General features: G+C 25.9%; 1 protein-coding gene and 1 long non-coding RNA gene across 7 annotated transcripts; one reads left to right on the forward strand and one right to left on the reverse strand.

Moving 5' to 3' along the window:
* Window positions 1-2,296: 2,296 nt before the first annotated feature.
* LOC725818 lies at window positions 2,297-17,162 on the reverse strand. 6 transcript variants are annotated; one of them, XM_006570141.3, is made up of 4 exons: window positions 17,028-17,162; window positions 7,483-7,714; window positions 3,128-3,379; window positions 2,297-2,566 (listed from the first exon to the last, which is right to left on the reverse strand). In XM_006570141.3, the coding sequence occupies exons 2-4, from the start codon at window positions 7,508-7,510 to the stop codon at window positions 2,421-2,423; spliced, it is 426 nt and encodes a 141-aa protein (XP_006570204.1). In that variant the 5' UTR covers window positions 7,511-7,714; window positions 17,028-17,162; the 3' UTR covers window positions 2,297-2,420. The 6 variants fall into 6 exon arrangements, with proteins under 6 accessions (XP_006570204.1, XP_006570205.1, XP_026296112.1 ...); XM_006570142.3 differs by having other exon boundaries at window positions 7,483-7,711; window positions 17,028-17,139; XM_026440327.1 differs by lacking the exon at window positions 17,028-17,162 and adding an exon at window positions 12,088-12,108.
* Window positions 3,689-4,605, forward strand: LOC102654797. Its single transcript, XR_411779.3, has 2 exons — window positions 3,689-4,309; window positions 4,543-4,605. It is a non-coding gene; the product is annotated as an uncharacterized LOC102654797 (long non-coding RNA).
* Window positions 17,163-17,166: the final 4 nt, after the last annotated feature.

Here is a 17,166-nt window from a genome sequence, read left to right on the forward strand (position 1 = left end):
GAAAATTTATATTAATTTAGAAATTTTTCTAATTCATTTTAATATGAATTTCTCAGTTTTTATGAATATGTATAATAATATTTTCATGTGAAAAAGATTTTTTCACAAATTATTTTTTCTTCGTATTTATACAATAAATAATTTATGAATAAAGATTTCTGAATGTGAATTAAATTTGGTAAATAAAATTTTTCTTTCTTTGGATCATTATAATTGGAAAATTATTTATCTTTATACAAAACTTTTATTTTTTAAATCTCTCTATGAATGAAAATTTTGATAAATTGAAACTTCTGTAACAACAAAAAACTAACTTTATTGTTACATCATATGACATATATATATACATACATATGTTATATATGTACATATTTATATTATAATTTTTGTCCAAGAATTGTTTTATATTTTTATATTTTGAATATAAAGAAATATCCAAACTTGCAGTAGATGGATACTGAGTTTTCTGGAAATCATTACAAACTAAAATTAACTATTTACATATAAAGGGAAAAGTTGCTCAAAATTAGTCTTTATTTCAAAATCAGTCTTTATTTCAAGTCATTGTGATCGTATCAAGTAACGAGTTAATTGTATAATGGATAACGTACACAATTCATGTGATACGTTAATCAATTGAAACCGGATCTTCTCGAGCGTAATATAAATTTCGATTTCGGTCTTCGTTATCGAATAAATTACATAAACGCTTCGTATTTTCCATAATATTATATTACCACGTTTACATGTCGTATTTTCATTTTGTTGCTGCAAATAAATTTTACCTCGCATCGATATCTAAGGAGAATTTTTCTTATTTTCATATTCGGTATACATACATGATGTTTCATTTAAATCGATTGATTTAAAAAAATTAATGATATTGAAAATTGAACATTTTACACAAAAACTGAATGATTGAATGAAAGATATTTTTTTTTTAAATAGAGAACATTTGGAAATTAATTAATCGTTTTTTTAAATCGAAGAATTATCATATTTTTGTATATTTGCTATATCAATTTATATATTTAAATGCTATATTTTATTTAAAAAATCAAAATTGCAAAAATTTTTAAATATTCTCTATAATTCAATAAAAAAAATTTTTACATGAAATATATTCTTTTAAATTATTTCTCATCTAAAATATTTTTCAATGTCAGTTCTCGACATATTTGATATATTCGAGTGGATCGATTTAAATGAGACACTTTATATATTCACGAGTAATTATTATTTAACAAAATAAATAATGCTGGAAAAAACAATGCGTATTGTTACTAATATTTTTTATTCGAAAATATTTCTTATCGATGTAATAAATTTCAATTCGATCGTTGTCCCATAACACAATATACAAGCTATGCGATAATGCACGAAACAACACCGGAAACGATCTTATCGATTTACCACGATTTAAGCTTTTATCAGCCCAGGTACGCGATCTCGCGAATCGATGACAAATTTCAACAAATCTGGTAAATGCGCATAAATCAAATATGTGTAACTCGATCATATGTTCGTTCAAATCGAAACAATACGAATATTCCAAACGATTTCATTTCTATGTCGTTGTTGTTTTATCTATTTTACAATCTTGTGGTTCGAAGTGTATCAAATCAAGTTAATATTCGCGCAGAATTTCATCAACAGAAAAGTTCTCTAAAGTTAGAGGAAAAAATTATTCGAGATTATTAAAGGAAAAAATGAAAGGAAAGAGGATTGTGGGTGTTCAAATTGCAAAGAAAAAAAAAAAAAGAATAACAAGTGTATTTTCAGAAACAGCAATTTCAATAGACTGTTTATCAAGCATCCCATACATCACCGTGCAATGCATCTTCGGCTCAATGGTGCTTGTTAAATGTAGCGGTACAAATTCGGAATCGATACCATTCTGAAAATGTATCGTCCTATTGTGCCTTATTCTTGTTCCAATATTTCACGTTAAAACAGTATTAAACGAAACCACGATTTATTTCAGGATATTTATAAAAAAAAAAATAGAAAAGAAAAATACTTTTGCTTCTTAAAAATTATATGAATTAAGAAATCCTATCGTTCCATCTAACATTTTTTTTATTTTTTCATATTTTCCAATATTTCATAAGTTCCATGTATATTTTGTTCTTTATACAAAGTAAGAAAATTTAAAAAATCTAAGAACATTTTAATTCATTTATTTTAAGAAGACATAAAATTTCAGATTTATTAAATATTTTTATGTGCTAGATAAAACATATTAATTAAAAAGAACACAATAAATATTTATAATATAATATTATTAACTACAATATATTTTCAAATAATTATATTCTATTTGATATATTCATTTGATAATCAAATCCTAGGTTCGTTGATATAGTTGATTAATTTTTTAGTAATATTTAGATTAGATATTGTTTGCGTCAAAATTTCTCTTAATTTTCTTGCAAACTGTTAGTCTTATTTGCTAGGTTACATAAAATTTGCGCAATTTTTGGATTTTTTGTGACAAAATATAAAAGAAAGACCAATATGATGATAATTGCAATAATAAAGAAGATACAACACGTTATGCAATTACCTGAAAAATATGAAATTAAATATTATTTTAATATATCAATTAAATTCTGTATGAATTTTAGAAAATTAAATAATTTTTAATGATACAAAATGTTATTTTAAAATGTATTAATTAAATTTTGTATAAATTTTAGAAAATTAAGCAATTCCTAATGTTATATATTAAGATTTTGAAGGTATCAGAAATTTGCTAAAATTAAATTTCATCTGAATATGAATAAAAATTTAAATAAATGAAATATTTTAGAAGATTACAAAATTTCTGATGGCAACAGAGATAACGAAAAGATTCGAAAAATTCTAGAAATTTTACAGATTTCATAATCTGAATCATCATTTTACAATTCCAAGGTCTTTAAATATAAAGGTCTACTGTCAAGATCTTAAGATTTTGAAAGATCATAAGAGCACTAAATCCATATTTTTCAAAAACCTCGAGAATTCCTCGAATTTTTTAAATAATATGAAGAAATTTAAAGGACATCAAGCGTTCAAGAAATTTTTAAAATTATAAAATTTCGAATATCATGAATAGGAAATTCAATTCATTTTCATTGCATACCTAGTGTGCACTTTGTATTTCGTTTAATTCTTTTTGTAACATCTTCCTCAATAAGTTTTATTTCGTCAATGACTTTCTCGTTCGATTTGTAAAATGGATTATACGGTGGTTGTTGCATGTAAGGATTATTGGTAAATTGTATCGTAGCATTAGAATCCTCCAAAGATGGTCTAATTTCAGATGTTATCCCATCCTCTTGTTTTTTATCATTTTGCGAAGTAGACTGTTGATATCCTCTTAACAGATAGATATCTGTAAAATATAATTTTAATTTCTATTAATTACAGTTAAATATATAATTGAATCGAATTAATCGTGAGATTATATTTCTAATTTTAAAAAAGAAAAATGAAACCATATCGTAAATTTTTTTTATAAATCTTTATGCTATTAAATTTTATAATCTTTTTTGAGTTTAATCTCCAGATAATTTTTCTACAAGAACAATGTAGTTAAAAAATATTTTATAATTATTAAAAATATATATTATATAATTACTATAATTATATATTACTAAAAAAATTATTAATTATTTAATTTTCTTTTCTTTTCAATATCTGTTTACAATTCAAAGTACCTACATGAAACATAAATATACAAAATCTTTGTTCTTAAACATGAAAATATAAGATACGTTAATATTCCAACGTATTCCAATCATCATTAAAAAAAAAAAAATATCAATCATCTCAAAGCAAATAATGAACAGTGATGAAAAAAGAAAAAGACTGCAATGTCGTCTATGAATATGGTTTATCACAAGCGATATATCCGAAACACGCGGGTCAGACTAGCTGGCGGTGTTTCACAGAGACATCACAGGTTTATAGATCAGTCGGAGCCAAGTGGTGTCGGTGATTCTCAATCGGGGCGGTACTAACGCGGTCACATCTCCGTGCCAAAAAGTTGGCGCGTACGCGCGTGGTGTTCGGTTGCAAAAATAGAAGGGGTAAAAGCATGGACAAGGGCGAAAGCTAGAGAGAAAGAGAAGAAGGAGACAAGGAGGAACAAGGGTAGAGAAATATATAGAAGCCAAGAGGAAGAGAGAGAGAGAGAGAAAGAGAGAGAGGCGAGGAAAAATGGGTCGGCGCCGGACTTTAATCAATGATTTCGGCGCCAACTGGACGACGGAACGCGTTTCTGCAAAAAAAAAAAATGCGCAGATGGCCAACGAACATGATAGTAATTCGAATCATCATTCGATTCCATCGATCTTGTGTTATCAATTTAATCATGAATATAGCCATAATTCGAATAGTCACATCAGAACCATTGTATCTTATTTCATATATTCTGTTTCCCGATTTTTTTCTTATTCTATCTGTTTTTCTTGTTTTCACACTAGTTTCTTTTTTTTATGTTTCCTCTCGAATTTTTTTTCGCTCTTCTCTCATTTTTTTTTCTTGTTTTTTCAGTGTGTATCAAGTGTTATATTCAGTGATTCGCTGCAAACGCGATAGCAAAAAAAAAAAAAAAAAGAAAAAAATGTGATGTGTGGTGTCAGCGATGTCATCGCGGTCAAATCAAACTTCGCTTCGCCAAGCACGAAGAAAAAGTATGGATTGGCTGGACTGCATTTCTGTTTACGGTTCCGAAAATTCACACGTAGAAACGTACTCGAAATCTCAATGATTGTAAGAGATCGAAGCGATAACGCAAGCGCGAATTATGTCACCAGTTGCTGCTTTTAATTCGACGTCAATATTACGCTAGATGATTCCTTGAATGAAATCTATTTGTCATTGATTCTAATTAGTTTCTTTGCCTGATGCGTGCATTGTATCATAAAGATATTGTAAATATTTTGCAAGAATTATTGGCAGATATAGATTAATGTAATTACATTAGAAGGTTATTCAAATGATGGTTTGCATTTTTATCAATTGAGTCCTCTAAGATGTGTTTTTATACTATAGTACTTACAAGGTCAATTTAAAGACAATTAAACTAAAATGAATTAAATATTTTTATATCATAATGATTTATTTTTAAAAGATTGATACATGCAACATCACATTATATATACAATTATAATAGATTAATAGATTTATTGCAGAAACTTCTTATATATATATAAGATAAGAAATATATATACAATATTCATTTTGTTCTAAATCTATTAGTTGAGAAATTATTATTAAATATTTTTTAAATTACTTGAGTGTATTTACAAATATACTTATGTTTATGATATAATGCACTATAATGTATATAAACATGAATTGATTTGCTATATGTATATTTTACTAAGTAATGTTAAAAAAAAAATGGAAAAATATTTTAAATTGCAAAAATATTATTTTTATTGTAATAAATAATATCTGTAGATTATAATTTAGCAAATTTTTAACTGTAATAATTTTAATCAGTAAATTTAGAGAAAAATGTATGAATACTTTTGTAAAAATTAAAAAATTATTTCATTAGATTAAGATTTTTAAGATTCCATTAAAAAAGAAAAGATTGCATTTTTCAGATATATAAAATTATATTCAAATTATGCTTCATTAAGTATAGTTTAATTTTAATTTAAATTTCTTTCTATTTTTAACTTTAGATAGCAATTCTATAATACTATATATATATATATATGTATATGTATGAGGTATATCTTATATAAAATTTTTGTTAAGATTCTAGCCAGTATAAATATTCTAAAAGTTAAAAAAAACATAAGAATTAAATATTTTAAAAACTAAAAGAAGATGAATTCTGAAGAATGTAACTATATTAAAATCATTAAAGTTTATTGTTGTTTAGATTATTCCAATTATTATTTCTTGATGAAAATAGTTTTAATAAAAACTATTAATAGAAATCTAATAAGAATACTATAAATAGTACTATAAATAATAGTAAGTTATGTTATATAATTAATAAATTATAAATAAAATATATTATAATTATGATGATACCTATATAATTATAGATAATTATAGATATATATATAAAAACTTGATATTTTAAAATAAATCATATTCAATTTGATATTAAAATAGTTATTAAATGTTTATGATATTTGTTTAATCATCTATCATTATAGGTTATTTTAACGCAAGATATCTAATGTAAACATAATATTTAATTTGTTTACCATAGAAGTTGATGATCATACAATAATAAAAAATTACGCATTAGCATTAATCTATTACTCGAAGTGCAGTGTGCAATGTAAAAATTTTTCAATCGTTTGTGGTTCTTTAAAAAGAGTCATTTGTATTCTACCCACTACTTTCTACGCTAATTCATACATTAAACATATCTTCGCGTAGACATAAATATAAAGACAAAATCATTTAATTTAAATCTACGATCTCTTGACAACGTAAACGAAAAACATCATTGAGAATATGTAAGTACATATTATATTTTTTGATATTCTTGTCGGCAAAGATTTATTTTATTGTGAAATTAATATAAATAGATGCTTATTCAAGACTTTGGCGAAACGTTCAAGGTCGACATTTACGTTATAACGCAATAATTCCACCAAGTTTCGCGATTTATTATAATTAACCTCAAAAATGATTAAATAAATCAGTGTCTTCTTACATTTCAGTGAAAATAACATTATATTATATGATTATAATAATAGAAATGTCAGTTTAATAAAAAAATTTCTTAATAATTTTTCGCAGTCACATTTGCAGCAGCGCTTCTTTAACGACTTTAACTTCCTTAACTCTTTCAACGCCACTCGACGCGTAAAAGCAACGCGGCACGCGCATGCGCGCTCCAGTAGCGTACACTGCAAGCATTTAAACGGTGGCACCAGCGCGTTCAAATCTCGCCACGGAAGCACTCGAGTGTTCATTAGACAAAGTTCAACGCGAAAGCGTTAATGGCCATCTTACTTTCGCTCTCGAGTTTCTCGTTCCCCTTATTACTTTGTAGAACACCCCGTATAACCTAAATACGGTATATACACACAGGTATGGTATATATAAGCGAGCCTGTCGTCTACAGGCCGCCACGGCGGAAAGTGTACTCAGTCAAGCTGTCGAAGGGCAAGGCACTAAATTCACGCCGTGCAATTTCCGGGAGCAAAGCCGAGAGGCTCGCGCGAGCAAAATGACGAGATCGCGTGTGGGTACTGTGCAAGTCGTATATGTGCAGCGCCGTAGCACACGTGCAATATCCCCACTTCAAGCGTATACGGAGCGACGATAAAGCGACGAGTGCCTCGAAGTGTTGTGAACGCTCGCGCTTTTCGCTAGAACGTTCTTAATTATGACACTCGTTTATCCTCGTTGGTTTTAACACTAGTGCCGCCGGTGTCTCTTGTTTCTTGCATGCATATACTATATCTCTATATTCACTAACACATTCACACGAAAATAAATTATGTCACTAACCTCCAGGTTTCTTTGTCCATCCTGACATTCTCGTCCTTGACTAAATAAAGTTTGTTTTATACTGGGCCTCGCTTTCTCCCCCACTTTGGTCCATATGTCTTGCTATGCAATTTTGCGTCACGTTTACTTTGGCGGGAACTTTAAATCCGTTTGCCAAATAAATAATATCTATATACGTGGCAATCGTATTATTTTACAGTTGATAGTTATTATCTTCATTCGACAAATTCTTCTGAAACCAATTGTCAAATCAAATTTCATCAATTTGATGACTTTTGATTTTTAAAATGCATTCTGTTCATTCCTAATTTTTTTAATTTATTATTATTCTTTTTCATTCATCATCATTTAATCCTATTCTTTTTTTGGGGAGGGAAGGTAATCAATGAATATGTCGATAAAACAAGTATTTTCTCTGAGTATATATTTTATATCTCAACCTATTAAGTATTAAGTAACCTATTAAGTAATCTCAAAATAAATTAAATATTAAATATTAAATACAAAGATTTCACTGAATATATTGTTATTAAATATGTAAAATATTAATATTAATATTAAATTATACAAAATAAATAACATTCAAGTAAGACATTTTTGAATATCGATCAAATAAAAATTAAAAGAAATATAAAAGTTGTTATAAAATCGATCAAGGCTTATTTATTAAATTAAATAAATAATTTAAATTGGATTAAATGAAACAAAACAAAAATAAAATGCAATAACAATGCAATGAAAACAACAATCTTATTCTATTTTCCTCTCCTTAACATAAATTAAAATTATATATTACTTATAATAAATAAACAATGATATTTTTATATATCAATTTTTGTATTTATTTTTACTTCTAAAATTGATTTTCCAAATATTTTATGAATATATTATATATATATTATTCTTTTATTGTATATCAAGTTTCAAAATCAACTATATATCGTTTAAATGTGTTTTAAATAATTAGAATCGCATGTTTGAAAGTTCGAGTTTTCGATACCATTTTTTGAATCCATTGCGCAAAGCATTTTGCTATCGTGGCCGTGAACGTTGAAAATACGACAATGTTGGCCGCTTTGTATACGCCTACTGACTGCTATAATCAGCTAGTGACTATGAAACGATATATGAAAAGTTGATAAATGAGTAACGAAATTCGAATAAGGATTTAAGTTTCGTTTACTGGCACATAGTACGTAACGCACATAGATGTAGGAGGCGCGAGAGCGCGAGTCAACGACCTCGATGATAATCCAGACGATCAATAACTCTTCCAGGGAGTTCGAGAAGGCGAAAAGGAGCGAAGAATTAATCGAGGGAATCGTTGTGGCATCATGAACAGTATAAGATATAAAATGCGGGCAAAAAAGGAATAATTTAGCATAATTTTCTCAAAGATGCATGCATGAGAAACTTAACAAGATAAATACACAATTGATATATTGACTTAATCATCGATTATTTGCGATACACCATAAACACGTGATGCCATGACCCATAATACAAAAGGAAATTAATTTTAATGAGAAATAGTAGTAATGGAAAAAAACTATTATTAGAATGAACTATTATTAAAATCAAGGTTTCTTTGTTTAATGGATAATGCGATTAAGATAACAATAAAATAGAAAATGAATTATACTTATTAGAAGAAAATGCTCATAAATTGGCGAAAATTGGTGAAAAGTTGAAATTTTTATAGAAATAAAAAAACATTTTATAGAATAAGATTTTGTAGACATAAACTTTTGAAAATGATATATAAAAAACTATTGTAGATACAAATTTTTGGAAATAATATATTAAATAAACAAATATATATATATGATATCCAAATATTACATTTGTATAATATCCAAATTTTATTTTATTTTATTAGTTTTAATTTATTTAATTATATTATATATATTATATTATATTTATTTAATTATATATTATTTAACTATATTTAATTTGAACGATAACGTCAATAGTTATTATTGTCACTTACAAATCGTTTATATCATTGATTACGTCAACCGAAAAATTAATGTTAACGAAAAAAAATTAATATTTACTAATGTCTAATACTGGTGAATATTGTGGAATAATATATATATATCTTTATTTTTATAATAAAAAATGCAATCTTCATAATTGCTGTATTTTTTTAAATAAATATACAATTTTAAATATAATTTAAATATAAATCTAATTTAAATATATATATATAATAATTTTTTGTTACTTTAATATTTTTTTGATAGATTAAAAAACATTTAATTTTTATTGGAAAGAATTTTTTTATCTCTAATTATTTTAGAAAATTATAACATCTTAAAAAACTTAGAAAATTATTTCATCTTTTAAAACTGAACTAGCAGTTAAAAAGAATAAAAAGTATCTATTTAACAAGAATATATTTTTAATTGTTTTCTAATTTTTAAAATTGAAAATTTGATTGTTCACTTATCTCTCTTATCAATACAAATTTAAAGAGAAAAAATATTAAAAATATCATATACTTCCATATATTATAATATAATCTTACCATATCATCTTTTAAAATATAAATATATATCTATTCGTTTATCATTTTTCTCTCATATTCTCTCATATTCGTTTATTGGAATTTCCGAAAAAAAGTCTTTAACTAAAGCGTGCTTCCAATCTATCACTAAATTCATCTCGCCCTCCTTTTTCACCCTAACTCCTTCATTTTTAACTCATCGTCCACGGAACCAGCGCACAACCATTACGTATTACCGAGTATATACCACTTTCAGGTACAATATTTTTCGGATGAAATGCGTGTACTAGTGGCGTCGGCGTTTCCTGACGTTATCCAGAAACAAATGGACTTTTAAATTGCACTCGTGAGCCCCCACCTGTAGTCGCAGCTAGCGGGCCCTCACAATGGCCGCCGATAACGGATGCAGCCGTGCACTCGCGACAAATTTGTACCATTATATTTCCGTATTTACTTTGCAGCGCGGACCGCGGGGCCAGTGCTTTGTTCTACGCGTAATTACGTTCCCTGGTGCTTAATTCACGACGATTAAATTGCACTCCTCCCTCCTTCCGCCCTTTCTATCCCCACGCTCGTTAATTTTCCCGAAATAAGTGCATCGTGCGATCATCAGAACTTTTGGAGGCCATGCACTACTACCGTTTCATCATATTCGGTGAGACAAGGAATAATTTACTCGGGAATAATATTTTATCTCTGTGCGTGTAACAGTGTATAACCTTCGATCTCTAACATTGCTTTTCGCAAAAAGCAATGGATCTTAAATGCTTATGCTAGGTGGAATTCGATTTGCCGAGTTGCGAGATAAGAGAAAACTGGTTAAGCGCGTTAAGCGCGTTTTTATGATTCTTGATAGTGGTGTTACTTGATTACCGATGGAAAAATGTTATTAGGTTTTAACACATGAAATATTCGTTTGAATTTCATGTTTTTGCTCTAATAATATGAGAGGTATTGTTTGTGATATGATATCTATTACTAAAATAAGTGAATATTAGTTTATGCTTTTTCGTTTTTTTTTTATTTGAAATAGAGATTATTTTTTTTATGGTAATAGTAAATATAATAATAATTTATAATTTCGAATAATTTTAAATTTATGATTATGAATTTAATTTTATGAATTTAAAATAATTATTTTTTTAAGAAATTTTTTAATAAACGTAGGTATATCATTGATTTTTTAAATCTATTTAAGTAATATATTATATATATTAGCGAGAAAATTCGAGAAAATTCTCGAAAATTTTTTGAAAATTTAAAAGAATAAAATTGATAAGAAGATAATATTGTTCATAAACAATATATTTGGAAATATTTTATCATTAAAAAAATATATTCTATGACAAATAATTAATAAAATCATTCAAATAGAAAGCAAAATCATCATATTTTCTTTCAAATAAAATACCATTCCAAAACTAAAATTATAAAAAAATAATTTATCTTAATATTTTTTGTAAATATCGAAATTTTTATGAGACTATATATGTTTCAATGCATATTTTAATTTTATCTATGATTTTATCTTTTTAAATTAAAGATCATAACACTTGAATTGGTCTTAAAATAAAAGATATAAATAATTAGAATAAAAATAAAATATTTTTTTCTATTTCTTAAGCTATATTGAAAAATTCTATTTTTTATAACTTTTAAATAAAGTTCTATGTATTTTTTAGGAATCAGATCTAATTTTTTTCTTAATAAACGCAGCATAAATAAAATGATAGAAACTTAAATTTCCTTATATGAATATAAGGTTTTGAAATATAATAGAGAATAATTTAATTAATAAACAGATTATATAATTATAAATGTGAATCTGCAATAAAATTTACTTACTTCTAGTATTTACATATTTAAAAGTCTAATCATGAACAATAATTAAGCTATAGCACAAATATCACTTCCATATAAACAGAGTTCACCCATATTTATATTCGCTAGCTAACAATAACGTTTTATGAATGCAAATTGCTTATTCAAGGCGCGTGCTGTCATCATCAGAGAGAAGTTTGCGGCTTCAGCAAAGGTGACACAATATTTCGATGACGCTTCTGTAACAAGTAGAAAAGGGAGAGAGAAACACTTACGTTAGCTGTAACCGGTAATTTAATTAAGCAACTGTCTTTAGTTGCAGGCCGCGCGCGCGCGCGATCCTATTCAACGTAGAAGTTGCATTATACTGTCTTTGCAAATTAATAACAGGTATTATCTGACGGCTGGATTTCGCGGCATTAAGATACCGTCTTGCGGAGGGAGAGAGAAAATTATCTTTTCCCGTACTTTCAGACGTTGGTGAAAGCCAGACGTTGCATTACGAATTGAATTACGCTATGAAAGCGCGGAAGATGCAGTTTCGAGTCACCATTGTTACGCAATGAACAGCATTACGCATTAAGCTGCATTCCAAATAGAATCGTTATCGGGTTGTATTTGATGCAAAACGTTTTAACGGTCGAGATAAGTATGTTTTCTCAGTTTTCATGTTTTTCTGTACGATAAAAATACTTTTACATGTGAAAAAAAATGCATTTTAATCTAAGCAATATGTGAAAGATCATGATTTTTTTTGACAATTCGAATACGAGTTGAAAAAGAATATGTAATCGAATATAGATAATGTTATCTTCATGAATTTTATTGAAATTTTTATTTTTAAATTGTGCATAAATGGTGCAAACGAATTGACAAAATTTATTTTATATTATATTATTTTTAAATATATAAATATTTTTAATGTTTTCTTTTTTTTCATTTCATATTATATTTCATATATTCCTTTTTTAAGAAAATAATTTCAGTTTATATTTTTAAATCAAATAAATTCCAACAAATTTACGAATTTCTGGCTTATAAATAATTCTCAACAACCAATTGAAAAAGAAAAAATTTCTTATATCAATAAATATAACAAAATAGAAGAAAAAATGTCTTAAAATTCAATCAATTAATTATTTTTATATATAATGTATTTTTATTAAAATCAGAAAATAAATATATAAAAGATAACAATTATTTGAAAAAAAATTTTACGAATAATAGTTTGAAAAAATAAGTAATACTCATAAAATCGAAATGATTTGAACAAAATATTTGTATTTAAATATATTCTTATTAAGAACAGAGAATGCTACGTAATCGAACATGCTAGATACTAAAAAACAGTATTTAAAAAAAGAGATATCTCTTATTAAAATTATTAAGAAAAAAAATATATACATAATTTATAGAATATATTTATTTAAAAAAATTTTCAAATGAAGCAAACATTTAATCAAAATCCTATAATTTAACAATTATATGAAAAAAACAGACAAAACAAGAAAGTTGAAGTTAAAAAAGGAAGGTGTCTCAAAGTTCCACAACTCTTCCGACTTCTAATGAAATTCTTCGAATGCACCGGATTTCCTGGTCGGACGTCGACAAAAGGAGGGACCGACCGCGATCGAACTCATTATAAAATCGAACCGTTCTAGGAGGATGCAACGACGCGACGTTCAAGCTAAAATCATTCCTGACACGTAATCCTGTTACCGACGGAGGTAAAGGAAGCGAAGACCGAACAAAGCGTCCAATTAAAATTATGCAACGTCCATTGTGCTCGTTATCGCGTGCCTATCATCGACAGAATCAACAACGACTTCGAGAACTCGTGTCCTCCGATGAAAACGGTCGAAGAAGAAGAACGGGAAGAAATTTCGTCACCTCTACGAATTTCCCACTATTCGTAACTATTCATCCTAACCGAAATCGGTGACAAATTCGTTTTCCTCGCTGCCGCGTTTCTGTATTTACTTTTGCTACGCTGCTTTGTCCTCGTGTAATTACGTTCTGTGGTGGTTTAACAGCCAACAATTACTCGCCTGCTAGTTGTTAATTTCCCTTGGAATAAAAGACGCCAACGACATCGCTATACCGATGAGGCGTACTATCAGAGGGAGGAACCGTGATACCAATCTTACGATTTTGCACGAGGTACAAAGACGATCCCCTTGGCTTCCATTTTGGCTCGATAAACGGGACTTACCGACAACGAGGGTTTCGCAATGGTGACGTTATCGCAGTGTGCGGAGACATAACTGGCACTTTGAATTGACTAAATTTTAAAGGAGACGCGTGGGTTGCAGTTAGACGTAAGTTTGATACGAAGTAGGCTTGATTGTGTCGTTTCTATGTATTGTGTAATTTAAAAATTGACTTTGGTTTTGAAAGATTTATATAGGTTATTGGAATTGTAAATGAATTAAGTTTTTATAATGTTTTGTGAATTTGGTTTTTAAATCATATTTGCGATCTTTGTAATCAAAGATTTTCATGAATGTTTAATATTTTTTTCATCAATTCATAGTCCAACTTTATTTATTTATCGATTTGCAAATTATCAATTTAAATTTATTTCAATATCATTATTATTATTTAAAATTATTTTTACTCTCTTCCTAGTTAAAGATTTTCAAGTTGTACATTATTTTTTTTATCGATTCAAACTTCAAGTTTATAATTTTATTATTGAAATTTTTACGTAATTAAAATATATTTTGCAAGTCATAGTCATATAGATTTTAAGTAAATTTTATTTAATTTTATATTTAACTCTAGAATTATTCCATTTGATGTAAAATTATAAAATTAAATTTAAAGGTAAACTTATAATTTATAATTTTTATTATAATTAAAATTTTATCAAGTGATTAATATTTATAATTATATGATTAAGTGGTTAAGTCATTATATAATTATTATTAAATTATTATACAAAAGAATCCAGATAATGACTGAAATTATAAGAATATTTTAAAATAGATGAAAATAATCTCATTAATTTTTCGTATTAATTCTATCTGCCAATTGTTTAATAATTTCAATATTCATTCTTTAATGCTTTTCGATTACAAGTAATATTTAAAGAAAACAATCATAACACAAATAATATTAAAACATTTAAAATATTACTAGAAATATCATGACATAAAAGAAAGAATTATCGAATGAAAAGAACTTTCCTTAAATTTCCATAATTACAATGTGAATTATGAGTAAATATAATTTGAAATTCGAAAAAAAATTTTCGTTGATTTCTATTACACCATAATATCCGGTGAATTATACGTAATGGAGATTTTCTCATCGATTACGATCACCCAAACAAAAACCGGTCGTTCATAAGATTTCATTTTGTAATGTGTTACATAAAATTCTTGCGTAAGTCTTACTCTCGAATGCGTTGCCGGATTCCTTAAGATCCGACAGTTTCCGTAACTTGGCCACGAATCGATGAGAGAAAAGGGGAACCGTTTTCAAAGGTCTATACAAGAAATAAGTGGCATGTAAATCTTGCTTTTACATTCATATTTTTCCAAATTTCGATAAAGAGTAATAGAAAAAATCAAATAAGGTCACAAATGTTATTTTTTATTTATAATACATAATAATGTTATAATCGATAAAATTAGATAATAGATGTTAAGATTTCACATGCATGTATCGTTTTTAAAAATTTAATAAATTTAAATTACTGAAATAGAAATTTAAATAAAAAGAAGTTGTAAATTTTAATGTTTAGAAAAATACAAAATTGAATATTAATATATTTTAAAATAAATATATTTCAATTTTATTTTTTATTATTTATTCACAATGTAAGACATCAGATTAAAATAATATAAATTTATTATATCAAATATTATGTTATATCAAATATAGAAAAATTGATATATCAAAATATATCAATTTATTAAATATATATTGATTAAATTAATTGTAAATAAATTAATAAAAATAAAATAAATTAAAATAATTGTAAAATAATATCAAAAATAAATCAAATTATATTAAAACATATATCTACATAATATATATTATCATCAATCATGTGATATGTATAAATCATATGTACTACTATTAAAATATATAATAATAATACAAATAATAAAAATAATAAAAATAATAAAAATAAATAATAAATACAGTAATATATTATATATTATATATTATATAAATTAATAGTATGTTACTATTATGTTAGTAAAATACTAGAGGAAAGGATACAAATATGAGATGGAATAGAAACATGAGACATCAAGGTTTTAATCTATATATAGCATTGATAGTTTGATGTATTTCAAATATTATGACGACTAAAACATTTTCCTATAGTAATTATTGTCGATAGTTATTTTTCTTTTGTTTGATAGATATTTTATGTTTTTACTGTAATAGAAAGTTTCTATGTGTTTATTAAGGTGAAATTTACTTTAGTTTATTTCGTGATTTTTAAAGAAACAAAAAAAGTAAATTAAAATATTATAATAATTGTAGTTTTATATTATATATTAATGAAAATTTGAAAATTTGTATTTTTAATTGTTTAATTATTTGTATTTTTAATTATAATATAATACCAAAAAATGAAATAAATTAGTAGAAATATAAGATATTTACCTGATAAATACAAATACAATTAAAATTTCCTGAAAACATTTAAAAATTATAAAGATAGATTGTTATCATGCTAATTATGAGCCTATTATGATTTTGTAAAGAGCACAATTTATATATATTATTACAAAATAAAATAATTTTAATCGTGATTGTCTTATTATATCTGAATTTCTATTATATATTCTATTTATATATTAATAAAATCTTTTTAATATTTTAACATAATTTTATGACTTATTTTCCTCACAAATAATAATATCTCATATTGCTATTTAAATTTATACTAATCAGATTTTGTTTTTATTTAGGAAAAAAAAATCAAAAATTCTGTAAAATTCATAATATTTATGTTTATATAGCATATGAAATTCTTCAAACTGTTTCATTTGATTTTTTTAATTATTACCATAATGATGCTTCCGAAAAAATAAAATGGATATTCTATATTTATATTTTTTCTCCTATATTTACTATATATTAAAATATATAAATATTAGTATATAAACATGTAAAATCCTTAAAAGAAAATAGTATTTTTCTGATACAAGAAATAAGTTATACGTATTTTTTTTTAATATCGCTATCTTACCTCGATCTATCCTAATTAATTATTCTCTATGATGTCAGTTATTTACTTTATATGCGGTTTTATACACGAATAAACAGCTTTATGCGGAAACGCGTTGTGGATAACCAGGCGTAGATCCAACTGCAATCCAGCTTTATGA

This window comes from Apis mellifera, linkage group LG1, assembly GCF_003254395.2.
Source record: "Apis mellifera strain DH4 linkage group LG1, Amel_HAv3.1, whole genome shotgun sequence".
NCBI classification, from domain to species: Eukaryota; Metazoa; Arthropoda; class Insecta; order Hymenoptera; family Apidae; genus Apis; species Apis mellifera.

Coding starts and splice junctions, on each gene's coding strand:
- LOC725818 (XM_006570141.3), bottom strand. CDS start 7,510: ATGTCAGGATGGACAAAGAAACCTGGAG. Junction 3,380..7,482: donor ATGGACAAAGAAACCTGGAG/GTTAGTGACATA, acceptor TATATTTTACAG/ATATCTATCTGTTAAGAGGA. Junction 2,567..3,127: donor AAATACAAAGTGCACACTAG/GTATGCAATGAA, acceptor CATATTTTTCAG/GTAATTGCATAACGTGTTGT.